Source organism: Protopterus annectens, chromosome 8.part0 (assembly GCF_019279795.1).
Source record: "Protopterus annectens isolate FY-2018-M chromosome 8.part0, PAN1.0, whole genome shotgun sequence".
Lineage (NCBI taxonomy): Eukaryota > Metazoa > Chordata > Ceratodontiformes > Protopteridae > Protopterus > Protopterus annectens.
The window spans coordinates 1,202,718,549-1,202,735,781 of NC_056741.1; the positions used below are offsets into that span (position 1 = coordinate 1,202,718,549).

Consider the following 17,233-nt stretch of genomic DNA (forward strand, 5'->3'; position numbering starts at 1 on the left):
TCAAAGCATGGGCCCCAACCTAGTTTCATTGCCAACTGTCTTAATTGTGGTGGAAGTCATGAATCTAAAAGGGAGAAATGTTTAACTTTTAATCAACAATGCCACAAATGCAATAAGTAGAAGCATTGCAAAAGGTTTTGCAAATCAAAACGTCCACATTCTTTTATTAAAAGGGAACATTTTAAGAAATGAGTTGATCAGTTAGACAGTTGCAATTCTACTTTTTACGTTGATGGTGTGTCAGTGCTGCATGAAATAGTCAATGCAGTAGATTTAAGGGCAAATAATGAAGTATTTTACACTGTTCGGCTAAATGGCAGACCCATAGAGCTCAAAGTTGATAAAGTTTCCAGGTGCAATGTTATGGCAGGAGAAATATTTGCGAGAGTGTGTAAAAGTGAAAGGCTTAATTTGGCAATGTGTGAATAGAATATTGCTTATGGAGGTGAAGAAATTCAAACCGAAGGCTCAATAGTGGTTTCATTTTACTCTGCTGGAAGAAGCTACAACTTGTTGTTTTATGTGGTCAAAAGGCATGTCCAGTCATTATTAGGGCTTTGAGACAGTTTGAAAATGGGACTGCTTTCATTTAATAAGGAAGTCCACCATGTTAACGTAAGAGACCACTACTCTAATTTTTCCCAGCATGTTTTTTCTACCTATGCTGATCTTTTCCAAGACAAGCCAGGCAAACTTCCAGTTGTGTACTCCATGAGGTTAGACCCAGAGGTCAGTCCAGTTATCAGGCCAGCACAAAAAGTTCTAATAGCCACGCATGACAGAGTTAAGAACAAGTTAGATAAAATGGTGCAACATGGTGTGATTTGTCCAGTTGAACCTCCAACTGAATGGGTATCTTCCATGATGATAGCACATAAGAAAAGCTCAGATGACATTAGAATATGTACTGATCCATGAGATTTGAACAAACTACTTAAAAGACCTCATCATCCAATGTGCACAGTCAAAGAAGTTGCAGCCTTGATGCCAAATACCACTATTTGTTTCTGTCTTAGATGCAAATAGTTTATTTTGGCAAATTCAGCTTGAGAAGAAATCCTCATTGGTCACTACTTTTAGTACTCTGTTTGGCAGGTACAGATTTTTGAGAGTGCCATTTGGAATAAATTCTGCAAGTGAAGTCTTTAAACATGCAATGGAACAAATGTTTTGTGGGTATACTTGTGTTATCATAGTAGATGACATACTGGTAGGAGGCAGTGATGAAGCAGGTCATGACAGTAACCTCAGAAAAGTTCTAGAAATGGCTCATCAAGTGAATCTTAAGCTCAACCCACATAAATGCAAGTTCAGGCTGCAAGAAGATAGTTATGTTGGTCATCTATTTACAAGTATAGGCCTTACTACCAGACCCTTTAAAGCAAACAGCCATTCTTGAGATGCCAGCTCCAGATAATGTTCAAGCCCTGCAACGTTTTCTTGGCATGGTCAACTACCTAGGCAAGCTCATTCCAGACTTGAGCCAACTTTTAGCACCACTCAGAGAGCTGACATACAAAGATGTATCCTGGTCTTGGTTAGAGCAAAACCAAAGAGCATTTGTCCTGAAACAGAGAATTGCAAGTCAACCAAATCTCAGATACAACAATGTTCACAAACCAGTTGCACTTTCCTGTGATGCTTTGAAATTTGGACTTGGTGCAGTCATTCTACAAGAGGATCAACCTGTTGCCTGTGCATTGAGAACTCTTACCCAGACTGAGATGCAGTATGCTCAGATTAAGAAAGAGCTTTTGGCAATTGTGTTTGCATGTCCGAAGTTCTATGATTATGTTTATGGTAGACCTATCCAGATCGAAACAGACCACCAACCATTAGTCACTATTTTGAGAAATAAATGTTCCAATAAAAAATGAATAAGAGGGAGAAACACAGCAGGAAAAATTAAAATATAAAAACTTTAATACGGTTAGTGCTTTCACATCACAGATGCTTCATCAGACCATGAAACTCATCAAATTTAAATCATTATCATATTCCTTTAAGAAGCTATCCAAGAGCCTGCACAAGTGTATAAATACTGAGTATGTGCAAGTCTGACTGCCATTTTGTAGTTAGCTGTTGAGATGTAAGCATGTATGCATGTAAGCTCTGACTGTTAACTAGTTTGTTCATATTTAAAGATGCTGCTATCCATCCTGATGTATTTGTATGTATTAAAGTATCTGAACGAAACCCCAAGCCTTCCTGTTATATGTATTGGAGACAAACAAGTGACAGTAATATTTCTGTTTTGTCTTTTGATATGTTGACAGTCACTCAGCTAAATAAGAAGGTAGAAGGCCTTTGCTGCATAAGTATAGGTGTTCTTCCAGGAAGCAACTGGTCAGCAGCAGTTAAAGAAACAGATGGCTTCCAAACAGCAAATGAAAGGGCACAATAAATGGGCAGGTCAGGACAAGTCAGTAGTGAATGAATTGCAGCTTGGAAATCTATAGAAGTGGGTATGGTAGTATGACAGCATGAACTCGGGACATCTTTTGGTAATAATGCTGATGGTAATCAAATAACAAACAAACAAACCTCGGACTATGGAAACACCCAAAAGTAAACTTTGTTCTAACAAAGTAAAATGCAGCAAAGCTTTCAAGTTAGCAAAAACCATTCCTTAGTGCTTCAAAGTATCTTGTTAGCTCTCCATGTTATAAACCTCATACAGTCATGTGACATACCCCAAGTCTGATTTAAAGCAACAGTATTACAATCCAGCATGTTAAAACCTTAAAATAATTATGAAAAATAAATACATTGATCCATATAATATCAGAAGTATTCATGACTACATAAACAACTAAAAATATAGGAATATATATTAAAAATACTGAACGTATACAATATTATGTCAATGTAAGCTCATTTGCTTTTTTTTTTTTTCATAGTACAGGTTTGATGCTAGCATAAGCATTCAAACCTGGTTCTGCATCAGCTTGTAACCATGAAATCCACATTTAGCTCACATATTTGTAACTTATTATTTATGTGCCCACCTCTCAAATTGTTATATGTAATCTGGATGACCCTAAAGCCAAATTCATGGTCAGCCCCTAACTGTATGAGATATACCTCCTCCTATGTTGGAAAGTGTAGTCATAGACTGAAAAATCAAATCACACAGCATAGAAAGGTTTCTATAATGGTTTGGCAAAGCATATGATGGACAAAGGAACTGACCATGAATTTGGATTTAGGGTCATCCAGATTATATATATTTTTTGTAGTGTTGATGGTAATCAGACAAGGGGGCTGGGTAATGGAGCTAGTGCTGATGAATACTTGTTAAGCTTATGTGACACTGCCAGCCTAGCTATCTGAAATTTTGTAAATAATTCTAAGTCATTTGTGCATATTGATATGATTTATACAGAACTGTGTGTTTATGTACTGAAGAATGTAATCCCAGTTTACTCTGCTGGAACATAGAAGATTAACTTACAAAACTTCAAGAAAATAAGTTGAACTTAAATGCTTTATAATATGCTATAAAAGTTACTTTCAATGCAGCAAGAAGCCAGGATGTCTAGAGCTAGAAATGTTTTCTATTGTCCTGGAGAGAAGTAATTACTAATTTTAAAATGTAAAAGTGTTTAATTGTTTTACAACTTACAGTTATGGGCAAACATCTGAGAGATATTTATTTTTAACACAGAGATGTTAGTTTTTGTTAGCCTGGGAACTGAAGGCAGGTGACAGAGTGATGCCATCCAGGCTGACTCAGCAGTAATATTTAATATTGATTTAAAAACTCTCTCTCAGAGAAAGACTGTGCATTTTGTATTTTGTCTTTGACCATCAGCACTTCTGCCTGTGTGTTGTCTGTAAGTAAGACTTAGGGCATAGTATCTCTCTTAGATATAGATAAGAATATAGTAAAGTTTAGTTTAGATGTTTTCTGTCTTTATTTGAGACTGTCCTGCAATGTTATTTTAAAATATCTCCTGTGATTCTGAACTCTGAAGTAATTGTGTTTGTTTATTGAGTATAGTTTTGTTCTTTTATTATTTATTATTAAATATATTTAAACCTATCTTTGTGGCTGATATTTGTGAGAGATATTTAAGTTCTTAGCTTACTTGCTTATGTATCTGGTGACACTGTACAGGCCACTCCTAAATAGCCTTGCTCTTAGTCACACTTACCATTTGGATAATAGTAACATTACACAGTAGGACTGGCCACCCTTTGGTAAGGGCCATTAAGTTGCAGATAAGGAGGGTTTGGTGGCAGTGGTAACTACCTTATAGTCTGAGCTGAACGGGCATAGCTAGTAAACCTGTGCCAGCCTTCCCCAGGTGTGTGTGTGTGTTTGTTTGTATATAAATCAAATCTCAAAGTGTGTGTGCGTCAACCACTTGGGCAGAGACATAAAGCACTTGTTTGCAGAGAGGGTGCTGGAGGTCTTGGCTTGACCCCCTCAGCTGAGATCTTAACCCTACAGCTGTGCCATTGGGGAGTCTTATAGGAGATCTGGAGAAAGAGGGAGAAACCAGCCGCAGACTGACTGTGATCTCTGTGTGCTTTTAAGGGAAATTGTACTTTACTGTGTGTGTACTTGTCATCCTCCCTGTGTCCCTCACTGTTGTCAGTGGTGAGGGCTGAGACTCCTTGATTACTGGGCCAGTGCATCACAGCTTGCATCAAGGTTTGGATGAGGTAAGCAGGCTTAGGGTGCTAGGACTGTTAAGAACAATGAGGTCAGAGGCAGGAGCAGATGCAAACTACAGCACAGGAAGATATAGTGGAGGGAAGCATGAATGAAGGGGAGAGTCATTTTTTTCTCAATTGTCATTTATTTTAGATTCAGCTGAGAATAAAAACCTAGGTCAGTTGATTCCATCAGTGATTCTGCAGTGTGTGCAATCATTCATGGAAGGCAGGCAGGATGCATTTATTATGCCAAACATTCTTATAGTAGTAAAGAAGACGATTTGGAGGGGGTAAATTAATGGACATTTTTGATTTGATTGATTCTGACAGGACCCAAAGGATCACCGAGGTGGAAGCCCTAGGATCCAAGGACTTTACAGTTATTATTGTATTAAGTAACTGAATTTTTTAATTCATTGAATGAAGTTTTGTATTTAATTGTCAACTTTTAACAGTTTTGTAATCTGATGAAGTTCCATACTGACATTAAAGGAATGAAAGAACTTATTTCTACAAACTTTTGTGTACTGTTTCATTCTGAACCTAGTAACTATTCTTTTGTGTTTGACATTACAGTTGCTTTGGCTGCCATGAGAGGAAATAAGCCAGGTATGCTTGGGTATAGGTATTGTGACAATTTGGTTATTGGATTTGTTTGTTTTATATTAGTTGTGTTAGACAAAGTTCCCAAGGAGGGTTTTCTGCTTTTAGCTTATTTCTAAATGATAAAAGTTTGAAAGTTCAGCAATTAAAGAGGAAATGCTTGGCTATAGTATGACCAGTACTTATATCAACTAAAGGCAGTGGGCAAGTCCCTCCAGTGAAATTGCAGGCATGGAGATGCACTTGGCTAGGGACTATGATTGACAAGGGTAATTGGAAAAAGGAGATCAGGAAGAAGCAGTAAGGCTAGATGTTGCTGGGCTTCAAGTACTGGTAATGTAATTAGGTGTCTTGCAGCTTTTTCCATGCTTGATCTTTTTGTGGTTGCCCACACAATGGGATAAAGTGTTGATGAAGGAATCTAGGACAGGAAAGTAAAGGGATTTTGTCAGTGGATGAGTCTGGCAAGAGGGCTCAAGTTAGGAGAGATGAAATCAACTGTTTGAGATGGTACTGTTCAGGAACCCCACCTGGGAAAAGGAGATTAAGTAATGTGGCAAGATGCTGGTTATAGAGTAAGTGAGTAAAGATAGACTGCTGTTGAGTAAGGAGAGTTGAGTATTTAAGGAAAAGTTGAAGGGGTTTGTTCTCTTTGACACAGGCATTTTTTCCCCATCCTCCCTCCATAGTTAATGAATTAGAATGGTGGGGGTTATTTGGTCAGGGGGATCCCCCTTTTCTTTGGCATTGGTAAGTGATCAGTGGTATGTGTGAGTGGTATTTACTCTGCTCTGGAGTGAAGCTTTAATTGATTGAGTGATTAAGAATGCTGCTTGGTAGCCTAGTGGTAAAGGAATGTGGCCATCCCTTTAGTGAACTCCAAGTTTTGTTATTTCATTAATATGTTGCTGGTATGCTGGATTTGTTACAGTTGCATCACAGTTCTTTCATTTTAATGTGAATAAAGTTTTGTTGACTTGGCAAGTTACTCAAAAGTCGTATTGTAAACCTTGGTGTGGTTATTGTCTCCAGGAAGGTTTCATGGACAACTGTATTTCCGTACTCCAGCTCTACCAGATTTCTTACGGCATTCAACCTTGAAAAGTCATCACAATGAGACTTCTAATAGAAACTCACCCACTAGTATGTACTGAATGTTAAATTTTTGATCTGACAGCCACCCCCATACCAATTAGCTGAATAATTATTTCTCTCTAATGACTGGGTCTCCGTTTCTTCACTGTTCCATATTTGCTCAAGATGTGGACAACATTTTTGTGTATGCCAGTAGCCCAATCATCTTCCTTTATTGCCTTTTTTCATTTCTTTCATTAATATATCATTAAATGAGTGTGTTATGATTTCCTCTGTTTCCTCTCTGATTCCTGTCATTTTTCTTTCTAGCATTAAATATTAATTTGCAGACATAAAGGGCACAGTAAGTTAGGACTCTGGGAGCATGTACACTGGGGAAAAAAAGACAGGGTGTGGAAGTATGACCCTTGCTGGATATTTCTAATGATGCTATGATGAATTATGGCCGAATATGTTCACATAGATTTCAGATAAAGTCACTTTGAAGTGAATGCTTTAAATAATAATAGCTGCCCAGGTGTACTGACTCTGAATGCTGGTTTCATAAATATGAGACTTTGGAAACAGTGCGACTCTGATAAAAATATCCCCCACATCATGAGAAGTGATTACTTAATCTCTATAAATTATACCTCTTAACTGACCTTGTATATTAGGACAGTTTCTCAGATCACTCCTCAAAATGGTTCTGTCCCTCATCTCTATAGCCATAATGTTTTTCTATGTATTGCTTTCCCATGAGCCTATTAAATGTAAAGTCTTCCCCCAGCTGGACTCAAGCCCATTCATTTACTTGTGCCAGCTATTCCCACCATGTTAGAGCCCTGCAGAGGGGTTGTCATCCAAACAGCCATGAGAGTTGATTGGTGCAGTGGCTGTTCAGGGACCATCAACCTTCTGCAGCCCCCCTAACAGACCATATGGAGTAGTGGATCAAGTGCCTGGCAGGGAAGGCCTGCTACCACATAGCCCTTGTCCTGCCTTAGACCCATTACAATTACTTCTGCTGTCCTGTCAGGCTAGGTCCATAGCCTTAATCAACTCAGACAGCCAGGATGATTTTTTTTATAGTTTTAACCCTACCACCCACCCACCCCATTGATGAAGTTGATAGGGGCACCTGTATCATCGTGAGGGCATCCTTTGCTCATGCCTCCACATGCAAGTTCCTATGTGTATGTACTGTGAGATACCATCACGTACTTGGGAGAGCCATGACAATGGCTGTTGTTGATTTCATCACCTGCAGGCCTGTGCTAACAAGTAGTAAAGTCATAAATGTACCACCAATCCCACTCCCAGGATGGGTGAGCCAGTATCAGGCACTTGATCCCTAACATCCCCTACTGACTTCTCCAGTAAGTGAGCTATTCATTGAAGTTGTATTTCCTGAGTAATAATCTGGGCTTTTTCCCACAATATGTTGGAATCATGCATTTCTATATCTGTTCTTCACAAAATATATATATTACATGTACACAACATGTTTGAGAAGAGGTGCTTGTTTTGATGATAGTAAGCACGACAGCCGAGCTTCAAGTTCCAAGGGAAGGTGTAGCGGAGCAGAACTGGGTTATTGTTGTTCTGTGAATTAATTATCTATGGCTAGCCATACACAACTATAACACTACTTAATGTCACCTTAAGCCTCACCAGTAATCCTTCACTTTCGCAAGTGTTGCTCAAGCTGCACAAGAAGCTGTTAGTTACACTTTTTGAAATCAAGTTTCTGGTTTTCTAGGCCCAGTAGTCTTTTAACAAAATGTCCATACAGTTACAGTGACTCATTACTGGTTCAATGCTGCAGTCCTGTTTCCTTTTATCTGGGCGTTCCTCACAAGTATTTGCAACTTTATATGACACTCTAATGTGTAGGCACTCTGCCACATTATAAACCAGCCTGCTGTGTACAAAGTCCCTTTCTTTTTGACCTAAACAACACTTTAGCTGTATAAAAACAAGATAATACCCATCTCTTCCTAGAATTCTATATGCTTCTCTATTGTATGCTGAATATCTCTTCCTGGTATGTTTTCTAACTTTAATATTTTAATTTACTGTTTCTATTTACACATTGTTGTATTCATATTCACTGTATTTTTAGAGCTTTTCTGTATTGGCCTCCACTGAAAAATGGTCTGCAAGTCAGACTTTCCCAGTAAACAAAAATCAATATGAATAAATAAATAAATAAATAAATAAATAAATAAATAGTAGACAATGTTTTAGTTTTGTTCATGTTAGTACTATCATGATCATCCTTTTCTTTGTTTTATAATTCAATTGTATGATAGAGGCATTTGTAAAATGCCACACACTGGAAATGGTGACTAAGATGTTGTCTTCTGTAAAACATTACACATTCAGGTAGATAAAATATCTCCTGAACCTTAAGTGCAGCAATTAAATGAGTTATGAAAAGCATCCAACATAAAGTACATTTTATTTGCATTAGCTGTTTTAATATAGTTACTAAGAATTTATTCACTATTGCAGGTGTACAAATTAGAAAAGTGATCATTTTTTTATTAATAGGAAATCAATTTATGCTGTACCTTTTCAACAATAAATTATAAGAGACAAGCCAATACTTTTGTGAAATCATGGAAACCCAACATATTTTTATTGTATTTCATAACCAGTTACAAAAGAAGGGATTAACTACATAGTTTTTCCAAAAACAAACCACTTATTCAAATTAACTTATTTCAGGTTAACTGCATTAATATCTTAGAATTTGATAGCATAAGATTATTTTTTGCATTCTTGCAGGCAATCAAATCAGAGACTGCTACATTTAGGCTCAGTACCCTCATCTCTACAGACAGTGGAGGAACAAAGGAAAACGTCAAGAAGAATCGGTACAAAGATATTCTACCATGTAAGTGATGGTCTACTATGTAAACACAAAGACTGGGCCAGAGAAGAGAGAAGAAAACATGGCTTGACTTCCTTGTTAATTCCTTGATCATATAAGCCAAACTGTGAAGAACAGTAAGATGTCTTAACCGTAAATGACTGGCATTTTCTTTTTCCAGATTGCATTAAAAAGTACTAATGATACTTTCTTCTCACTGAAAGTTGAGGCTTCATAAGGAATTTCTTACATTTGAGGATTTGTAGTTACTTATTTTTCATGTCTGTATTTCTGAAATCAGTTTTTATATGTAGTACACATTTTTTTCAATAACATTAATTATATGAACACATTAGACTTTCTTCTCACCAAGACACTACATGGATTGAAAACATAATTCTTCCAAGCATAAGTTACTCTATAACATTTTACAGACACAATTTGTCAGTGTTGAACATACAGTCACATGTAAATCAGTATGAAGACAAGGCAAGTATTGTTATTGTGATGACGTGCTGGACAGGGAAATATAAAATTGTAATTTGGGCCATAAAAAGCCATTGTAATTTGTACATCAAAAGAAAACAACATTTGTAGATGTGATGTTGAATGAGGAAAATGTCTTCCTTGTAAAGCAAAGGGAAATAACTAAAAAGTGCCAGAGATGTGAAGGTATATTTGCCAGATGAAATACAAGTTCCTAACACTGGCAGCGAACATTATCTTGGACAAAAATGTCTAGCTTAATTATTTTAGGACCCATGTCATGTACTTTGTGAATCATACCTTAAACTCTGACATAAACTGGTTTTGTGTTGTGCAGTTGCTATGATGTGCAAAAAGCCAGTGTTTCAATTATATGAAAAGTATTGCATTTCACAGCTGGCAGAAGTACGACTTATGTGGTCCTAGTCAAAGTAAGCCTTATAACTTTTGACAGTAGTGAATATTCTGGGTTTTCAGCTTGGGTAAATTAAGGACCAGGGTATATGGTTAAGCATAGAAACTGAACAAACTAAACATAGTCAACTGAAACAAAACTGTCAGACATAACATAAAAATGCATTAACTGAAATACTGACCCAGAGAAAAATGGGTCTATGTTCAGTCATTGAAAAAAAAAATTATAGTGAATGACTGATAACTGAATGTTAAACAGTGAAAGTTTAACATACAGAAGAAGCTTAACAGTGAAAAATAATTCATTGAATGGCCATAGCTGGCCAACATCGTGCCCTCTCCCCTTAACTATATATACCAACTCCAAGATCACACTACAGTGTGGAATAGGGCAATTTTAAAAAAAGGTTTCCTTCTCTTACCTTGTGCATCACAGTACTTCCTGGTTGATGACCAGCTATGACCATTTGATGAATTATTTTTCACTGTTAAGCACATTCAGCACATTAAACGTTTGCTGTTTAACATTCAATATTATCCATTCACTATAATTTTTTTTTGATGCGTGAACATAGACCCAAGAAAAACAACAATTGCAATTTGCAATCCCAGCTAAATAAAACTGTTTTGAAAATTAGGGGTTTTGAGAGAGCTGAACAATGATTGTGCCAGAATTCATCTGAATGTTCAGAAGTGACAAAGCTGAAAGTTAGCATTCTCAAAAGCAGACACCAGTACATGAACTGATATCTTTGCATTTTTGCACTCTGTGAACAAAAAGTGGAGTTCAGGGTAAGCAGTAGGGGAAGAGCCTCCCCTACTAACAGAATAGTATCAAAATGGGGTGCCTCTATCTGCTACCACCATACTGTGGAGATTAAGGATGAACACTGATGTACACAGCAGATATCCAATGCTTTGAGGCCACCCAAAGTAGATATGAAAAAACAAGTGCAATAATTTTGCAGCTTGTAATAGTTTCTACTTAGTTTCTCAGCATTATTATCTAAAGGACTCATTTAATGTGTATGTTGCCATCACTGTTCTATTTATACTGGAAAAATGCTTCTGTAGCTCATTTAAAAAATCTGTCTTGAAATCTGCTTTAGACTCTTGTGTTAAAAATCATGGTTTGGGAAATAATCATCTAATAACAGTGACCTGATTCACTGGGTAGGACCTCATAGATGCCATGTTGAGTATATGGTGCAAAATGTAAAAAAAATGGTAATTTATGTCCAGTAATTGAGATGACAGCTTTAGAGTTGCATAGGAAAGTGCTAGCCTAGCTGCTCTTGTGGGCCATTTTAAGCTCAGACAATTTTCTTTTTGCTGCTTGACTTAATCTATCTATCTCATTTGGTGTTAGATTGGCCTTTCACATGTCATGGTTGATAAGTCTATATTACACTTAATGAGAATAGCTGGGATAATGCTATATATCCCATGCATGTGTTTCCTCAAATTATGTAAAGAATTTAGAAGCTGCCTCTGTCCATTAGTAGTACAAGGGGTAGTCTCCTTCTATGAATCAAAGTTGTGCTTCAGTATAGACAGGGATGAGCTTGGTTTTTATATGGATGAGAAGTCTGTTCCAGAGTAGTGGTGTCCTCTGTGAGATATGCTTGCTCCTCCAAACTATTCTGTTGATATTGTAAAACACATTTAGATCCCTGGACTGAGTATTTCTGATGCATATTATGGGGTCAGAGGATGCTTTGTCTGCCAGACACAGGTCACCTCTTAACAGTCTGTAGGATACTGAGTATAGTGAAAGGGCTATGAGGTGGTCCATGTAGGATATACTATTTAGGCATTGTGTCCTTTTAGTAAGGAATCACTGTATCACTGTGAGTATTCTAGCTGTTGCATCTGGATAGATATATGCCAAAGGAGACATTCTACTCAAAGACTGGCCTAATGAGGGTTAAGTAAAAGGGAACAATGACATCTCTAGATCTAATTGCATTTCCTTTCTTTATAATTATTTATTTTATTTATTTATTTTATTTTACATTTGTTGACCGGGATAGTCCGACTGGATACATGTCCATTTTCAGCGGAGGCCCGGGGAGAAAAGCTCCACATGGATAGTAAGTTACATTCATATTAGATAAACAACATATCACAACATTTGATAATTAATACATATCAAGAAAAAATACATTCACATTTAGATACCAGTTAATTCGTGATAGGCTCATAGATGAACATACTTTATTACCTAAGGTACCCCTATGTTGCTATGGAGACCGAGGAAGTGAGGGATTAGTCTGGTTTAGAGCATTGGCAGAGCCAATGGGTTTTAAAGTGGTAGAGTAGACCTTTCTTGAATTTGTCTTGGGAGGTAGCATTGGTAATTTGGGGAGGAAGCGGTGCTGTATAGAAGGACTTTCTTACAGCAGTGGGTATGTGTTGGTCAAAAGTTTAGTCACTGTCCACATAAGCTCCCAAATCCTAAGCAACCGGGTCATCTATTAGGGGTATATTGTCAGTGATGTAGTTCCCTGGGGTAAATGACTTCCCAAAAGATAGAATAATGCAGTTTTTGACATTTAGTTTCCATCCGTGATTCTGGCATCACTTATTTGTTTGGATCAAGCCTTTCTACAGGATGGATGCAGTCATTTGAGGAATCAATAACTGCTCCTAGTTGGCAAAATTAGTCAGAGCTTTTGATATTATTTTTACTTCAGACGTAAATGACAAAAAGAAGAAGTCAGCACCAAACTCTGGGAGAGTGGTGACTGGTTTTATTGTGGAGGTAGGTTCTTCCATTTTGATCTCTTACTTACTTTCTGTGAGCCAGCTGGTAATCCAGCTTGTGACATAGGGGTTTATAGGTTCATAGGTTGGTACTAGGTTATCGGCCCTAGGGCCTATACAAGCCTAGCCATAACAATTCCCTGGCTATTTCTTCCCACAGTATTTACTTCCCTGGACCCCTGTCTAGCAGGCTGACTGACGTGATCCCCGGGGTGAATTTCCTATCTCCCATCCAGTCATCAAGGTTTCTTTTGAAGAGGGCCAAAGAGGCACTCTGCTTGACATATATGGGCAGTCTATTCCACAGTCTGGGGGAGTCTCTGGGTCAGGAACCTGTCCCTCCAGCATGTTTTGTTCATTGTGATAAGGTTTAGATCCCTGGAGTGTGCGTCTCTGAGGGATTGGTATTTCTTTAAGTGTAGCATGTCCAACAGCTCTGGGTTTGATATGGCCTTGTATGTTAAGCAGAGATTGCCTCTGACGATATGCGACAGAGTATGGGGGAGGTTTTTTAGATGGTCAGCATAGGGCATCTGCTTTCGGCCTGTGATTCTTTTAGTGAGGTATTTCTGTGGCCTTTCCAGTTGTTGCAGATGACTTGAAAGGTACATACCAAACGGGCCATTGTATTCTATAATTGGTCTAATGATGGATGAGTACAGTGGGACAATGACCTCCTTTTTTCTGGATGAAAAGCCCTTAGTAATGGGATGTGCCACATAGATGGATTTCCTGACTGTTGTGGCGATGTTGTTATCGAAGGTGAGACCACTGTCCACCTGTGTCCCTAAGTCTCTTATCACACTTTCGATGTTTAGTGTACTGCCACCTATGTGGTAATTCACAGGTACATGTTTAACTATACATTTCTTAGCATTGAGCTTGAGCCCATGGCTCTGGCACCAAGCATCTGTTTCTATAAGGCCCTTTTGTAGAATATCCACATCATTTGGGGATTCAGTAATGGCTCCCAGTTTGCAGTCATCTGTGAACTTTTTTAGCCAGAGTCCCTTAGTGTTGGCCTGTACTTCAGAGAAGGAGATGCCAAACAAGAGCAGTCCCAGGACTGAACGCTGAGGTACTCCACTTGTCACTTGTCTGGAGCTAGATTTGGAGTCGGCTACTTTTACAGTGTGGGTTCTGTCAGTAAGCCAGTTGGCAACCCATCGAGTGACATAGGGATTAATGCCCAGCTTAGTAAGTTTATCTATGATTCCAGAGTGGGGATGGTGTTGAAGGCCTTGTTGAAGTCCAGATAGGCTGTGTGGACCACCTTACCCTTGTCCATGGCTCTGGAGACTGATTCGAAGATGTCAGTCAGGTTCAGGAGACAAGATCTGCCCTTCACAAACCCAAACTACATGGGATCCAGTGTTTGAAGGTTGCCAATGTCTTTGTTTATAAGTTCCATGATAATTCGTTCCATGGCCTTGCAGATCAGGCTCGTCAGACTGATGGGGCGATAGTTCCCAGGATCCAAGGTGGATCCCCCCCTTGTGGAGTGGGATAACTGTAGCTGTGCGCCACTCAGTGGACATGAAGCCTGAGGTGAGGCTATGATTAAACTTAACACTTAGGTGAGGTGCCAGTTAATTTTGTAGTTGATGTAGTACACAGCCTGGGATGTCATCTGGTCCCATGGATGCTGTATTCTTAGCTTTGGAGAGTGTGTTTTTTACCGGAATTTGGCAATTTTTCGGTATTGAGATGGGACCTTTAGGGGGTGAGAGGGAGGTGAAGTTTGCACTGAATTGATCTGCCAGGATATTGGCAATATCCTTGGGATCAGTATATTTAATGCCATTCTGTTGCAGCTCAGAGCAGATCTGAGCATTGCCATTTAGATTCTTGACATAGCTACAGAATGCCTTGTGGTTATCTTTGGCAGTTTTATTTTCGTAACTAGCTTTGGAGGATTTATGAGGGATTTCAGCTTCTTACTGAGGCTGGTAAGGGAGTTTTTTGCATCCTGGGTTTTTCCTCTTATCTGCAACAGTTTCTTCCTTTTGTTGTAAAGTTTGTTTCTGGCAAGGGACCACCAGATCGGCTTCCTTTTTTTGGAGGATAGCATCTTGGTTCTATTGGGGATGGCACGATTCATGCATGAGTAGATGTGCTCATACAGTGCCTTAGTGTAGGATTCAGTAGTCGAACTTTCAGTTCCCGTCTGCATGGGTGTCATGAAGTTTGTCACTTCTGACTGCAATAGCATGAAGTTGGCTATGGAGAAGGTTTTTATGGAGGCTTCCTTACTGGGGTGTGGGGTGGGATGTGGATGTCAAGGGTGATTAGCTTATGGTCAGACCTGACCAAAGAGGGGGTGACCATAGGTGTGGAGCATCGATTTCCCATGTTGGTAATGACCAGGTCTAGGATATTGGAGCCCCTGGTGGGACTAAGGATTATTTGATCCAGGGCATTGGAATTTATGAATTCCAAGAACTGTTGGGCAAAGGTGTTGGTACATGAGTAGTTTTCCCAGTTAATGGCAGGGTAGTTGAAATCACCCAGTATTAGGGTGTTTGGTTGTATCTTAATATTTTCCAGTATGTTTAGAAAGGTGTAGTGAGAATCTTGGGGCATGGTGTGGGATCTGTAGCAAGCTACAATTTGGATTGCAGTCTTACCTAGTGTTAGTTGCATTTGGAGAATTTCAGATGCATTGCGTTGGGCAACTAGCCTGGTGTTGTGAATATCCTTGGTGAATGTGAACACTACTCCACCTTTAGTGTTTTGGTCCTGGTTTGGTGGCCGAAAAGTGGGGTAAGGGTTGTAGCCTGATATTGCAGGAATGCTCTCTGGAGCCTTGAACCAGGTCTTAAGTTACTGCACAGATATCGATGTTCTCCATTTTTAGGAGTACCTCGAGAGAGTGCATTTTGAGGTTTAGACTTCTAGCATTGAGTAGCATTGCCTTTAGATTTTGCATGCTTGTACCTGTTATGGTGGTGGTTTTGTCCTTTGAACTTTGCCTAAAAAAGGCACTATAGGGGTGGCAAGAGCCTTAGCCAGTAACCTGAATCCCAGTGGCAACAGGTGCAGACCATCTCTGGCAAAGCATTGTGGTCTGTCGATCAAGTCGTCCCAGGCAGACAGATACTGGATCCCCTTTGAATGACACCAGAAGCTTAGCCAATTGTTGAAGTCAATCATTTTGTCCTTATATTGTGGTATCATTCTGGGCGAAGGCAGGATGCTACTCAGGGCTAGGGTCATACCTGCCTGGGACACATGATCCAAGAGCTCTTCCATGTCCCTTTTCATGTAGTTCAGGGAGGTACGTCTCAAGTTATTCACTCCAACATGGACAATGACAGAGTCATATTTGTACTTGATGTGGAGTGACTTGAATGCATGTGTTATGTGGCAGATCCTGGAACCCAACAGGCAACTGACTGTAATTTTCTCCTTGTTCAGCCCATTTCTTTAGCTTTTCTACAGTGCTAAAGTAGGCGATTGTGTCAAAAGCCTTGGCTAGGTTAAAGTATGTGATATGTAATGCTTTACCATCTTCCATTGCTTTGGTGACCTTTTCAAACAAGTTAACTATATTGACTAAGCTTGATCTGCCCTTGACGAAGCCAGACTGAGACTGGTCTACTGTTTGGAGCTTTCCTATAACCTTTTTTATTTGTTTCATGATAAGTATTTCCATGGCTTTGCATATGAGGCTGGACAGACTTATGGGTCTCTAATTGCCAGGGTCTGTGGAAGGCCCTCTCTTCTGCAGTGAAATTATTGTAGTTATTTTCCAATCACTTGGTTCAAAACCTGTATAAAGGCTGAGGCTGAACAGTGTTGTTGGATGGGGTTAAATCATGCTTTATGCTATTTAATATGCATCCAGGGATATTAGCAGTACCCATTGTTGCAGTATTTTTATCTTTTGATAGCACTTTCTTGACTTGGTCTTGTGTGACAGCTGGAGACAAGTTGGTTTCAGGTATATCATTTGGAGTAGATGAAGGAGAAAGAGGGTAAAGTTTGAGCTGAATTTATCAGCCAGTTGGTTAGCTATATCTTCAGCTTCAGTTTAGGTAACATTGGTCACAATCTACTCGGTACATTCCTGTGTTGTGTTTGTAAGATAACAAGCAACTAAAATAAGGCCTTGTTATTGTCTTTGGCTTGGGTAGCTATTTTAGACTTAGATGTGGCTTTGGTGGATTTTTTTAAGCTCCTGAGTTTGTTTATTTCAGTGCCAAGGGCTGTATCATGATGGAAATTACACTTCTTACTTTTGGTTATACTTCTCTTCCCTTTGTTGTATAGCTTGTTGATGTTATGGCTCCACCAAGGGGATTTATTTCTGATGTTTGCCATGTGCTTGTTCCTACAGTGTAAAGC

At 38.9% G+C, this 17,233-nt stretch overlaps 1 protein-coding gene across 1 annotated transcript in view; it reads left to right on the plus strand.

Annotated features, from left to right (window-relative positions):
- The window catches only part of LOC122809305 (tyrosine-protein phosphatase non-receptor type 18-like), a 1,521,908-nt gene that overhangs the window by 244,468 nt on the left and 1,260,207 nt on the right, over window positions 1–17,233 (plus strand). The window contains exon 2 of the mRNA XM_044080695.1: window positions 9,136–9,244. Within this exon, the coding sequence (XP_043936630.1) occupies window positions 9,136–9,244 (109 nt within the window). The remainder of the gene's footprint in view (window positions 1–9,135; window positions 9,245–17,233) is intronic.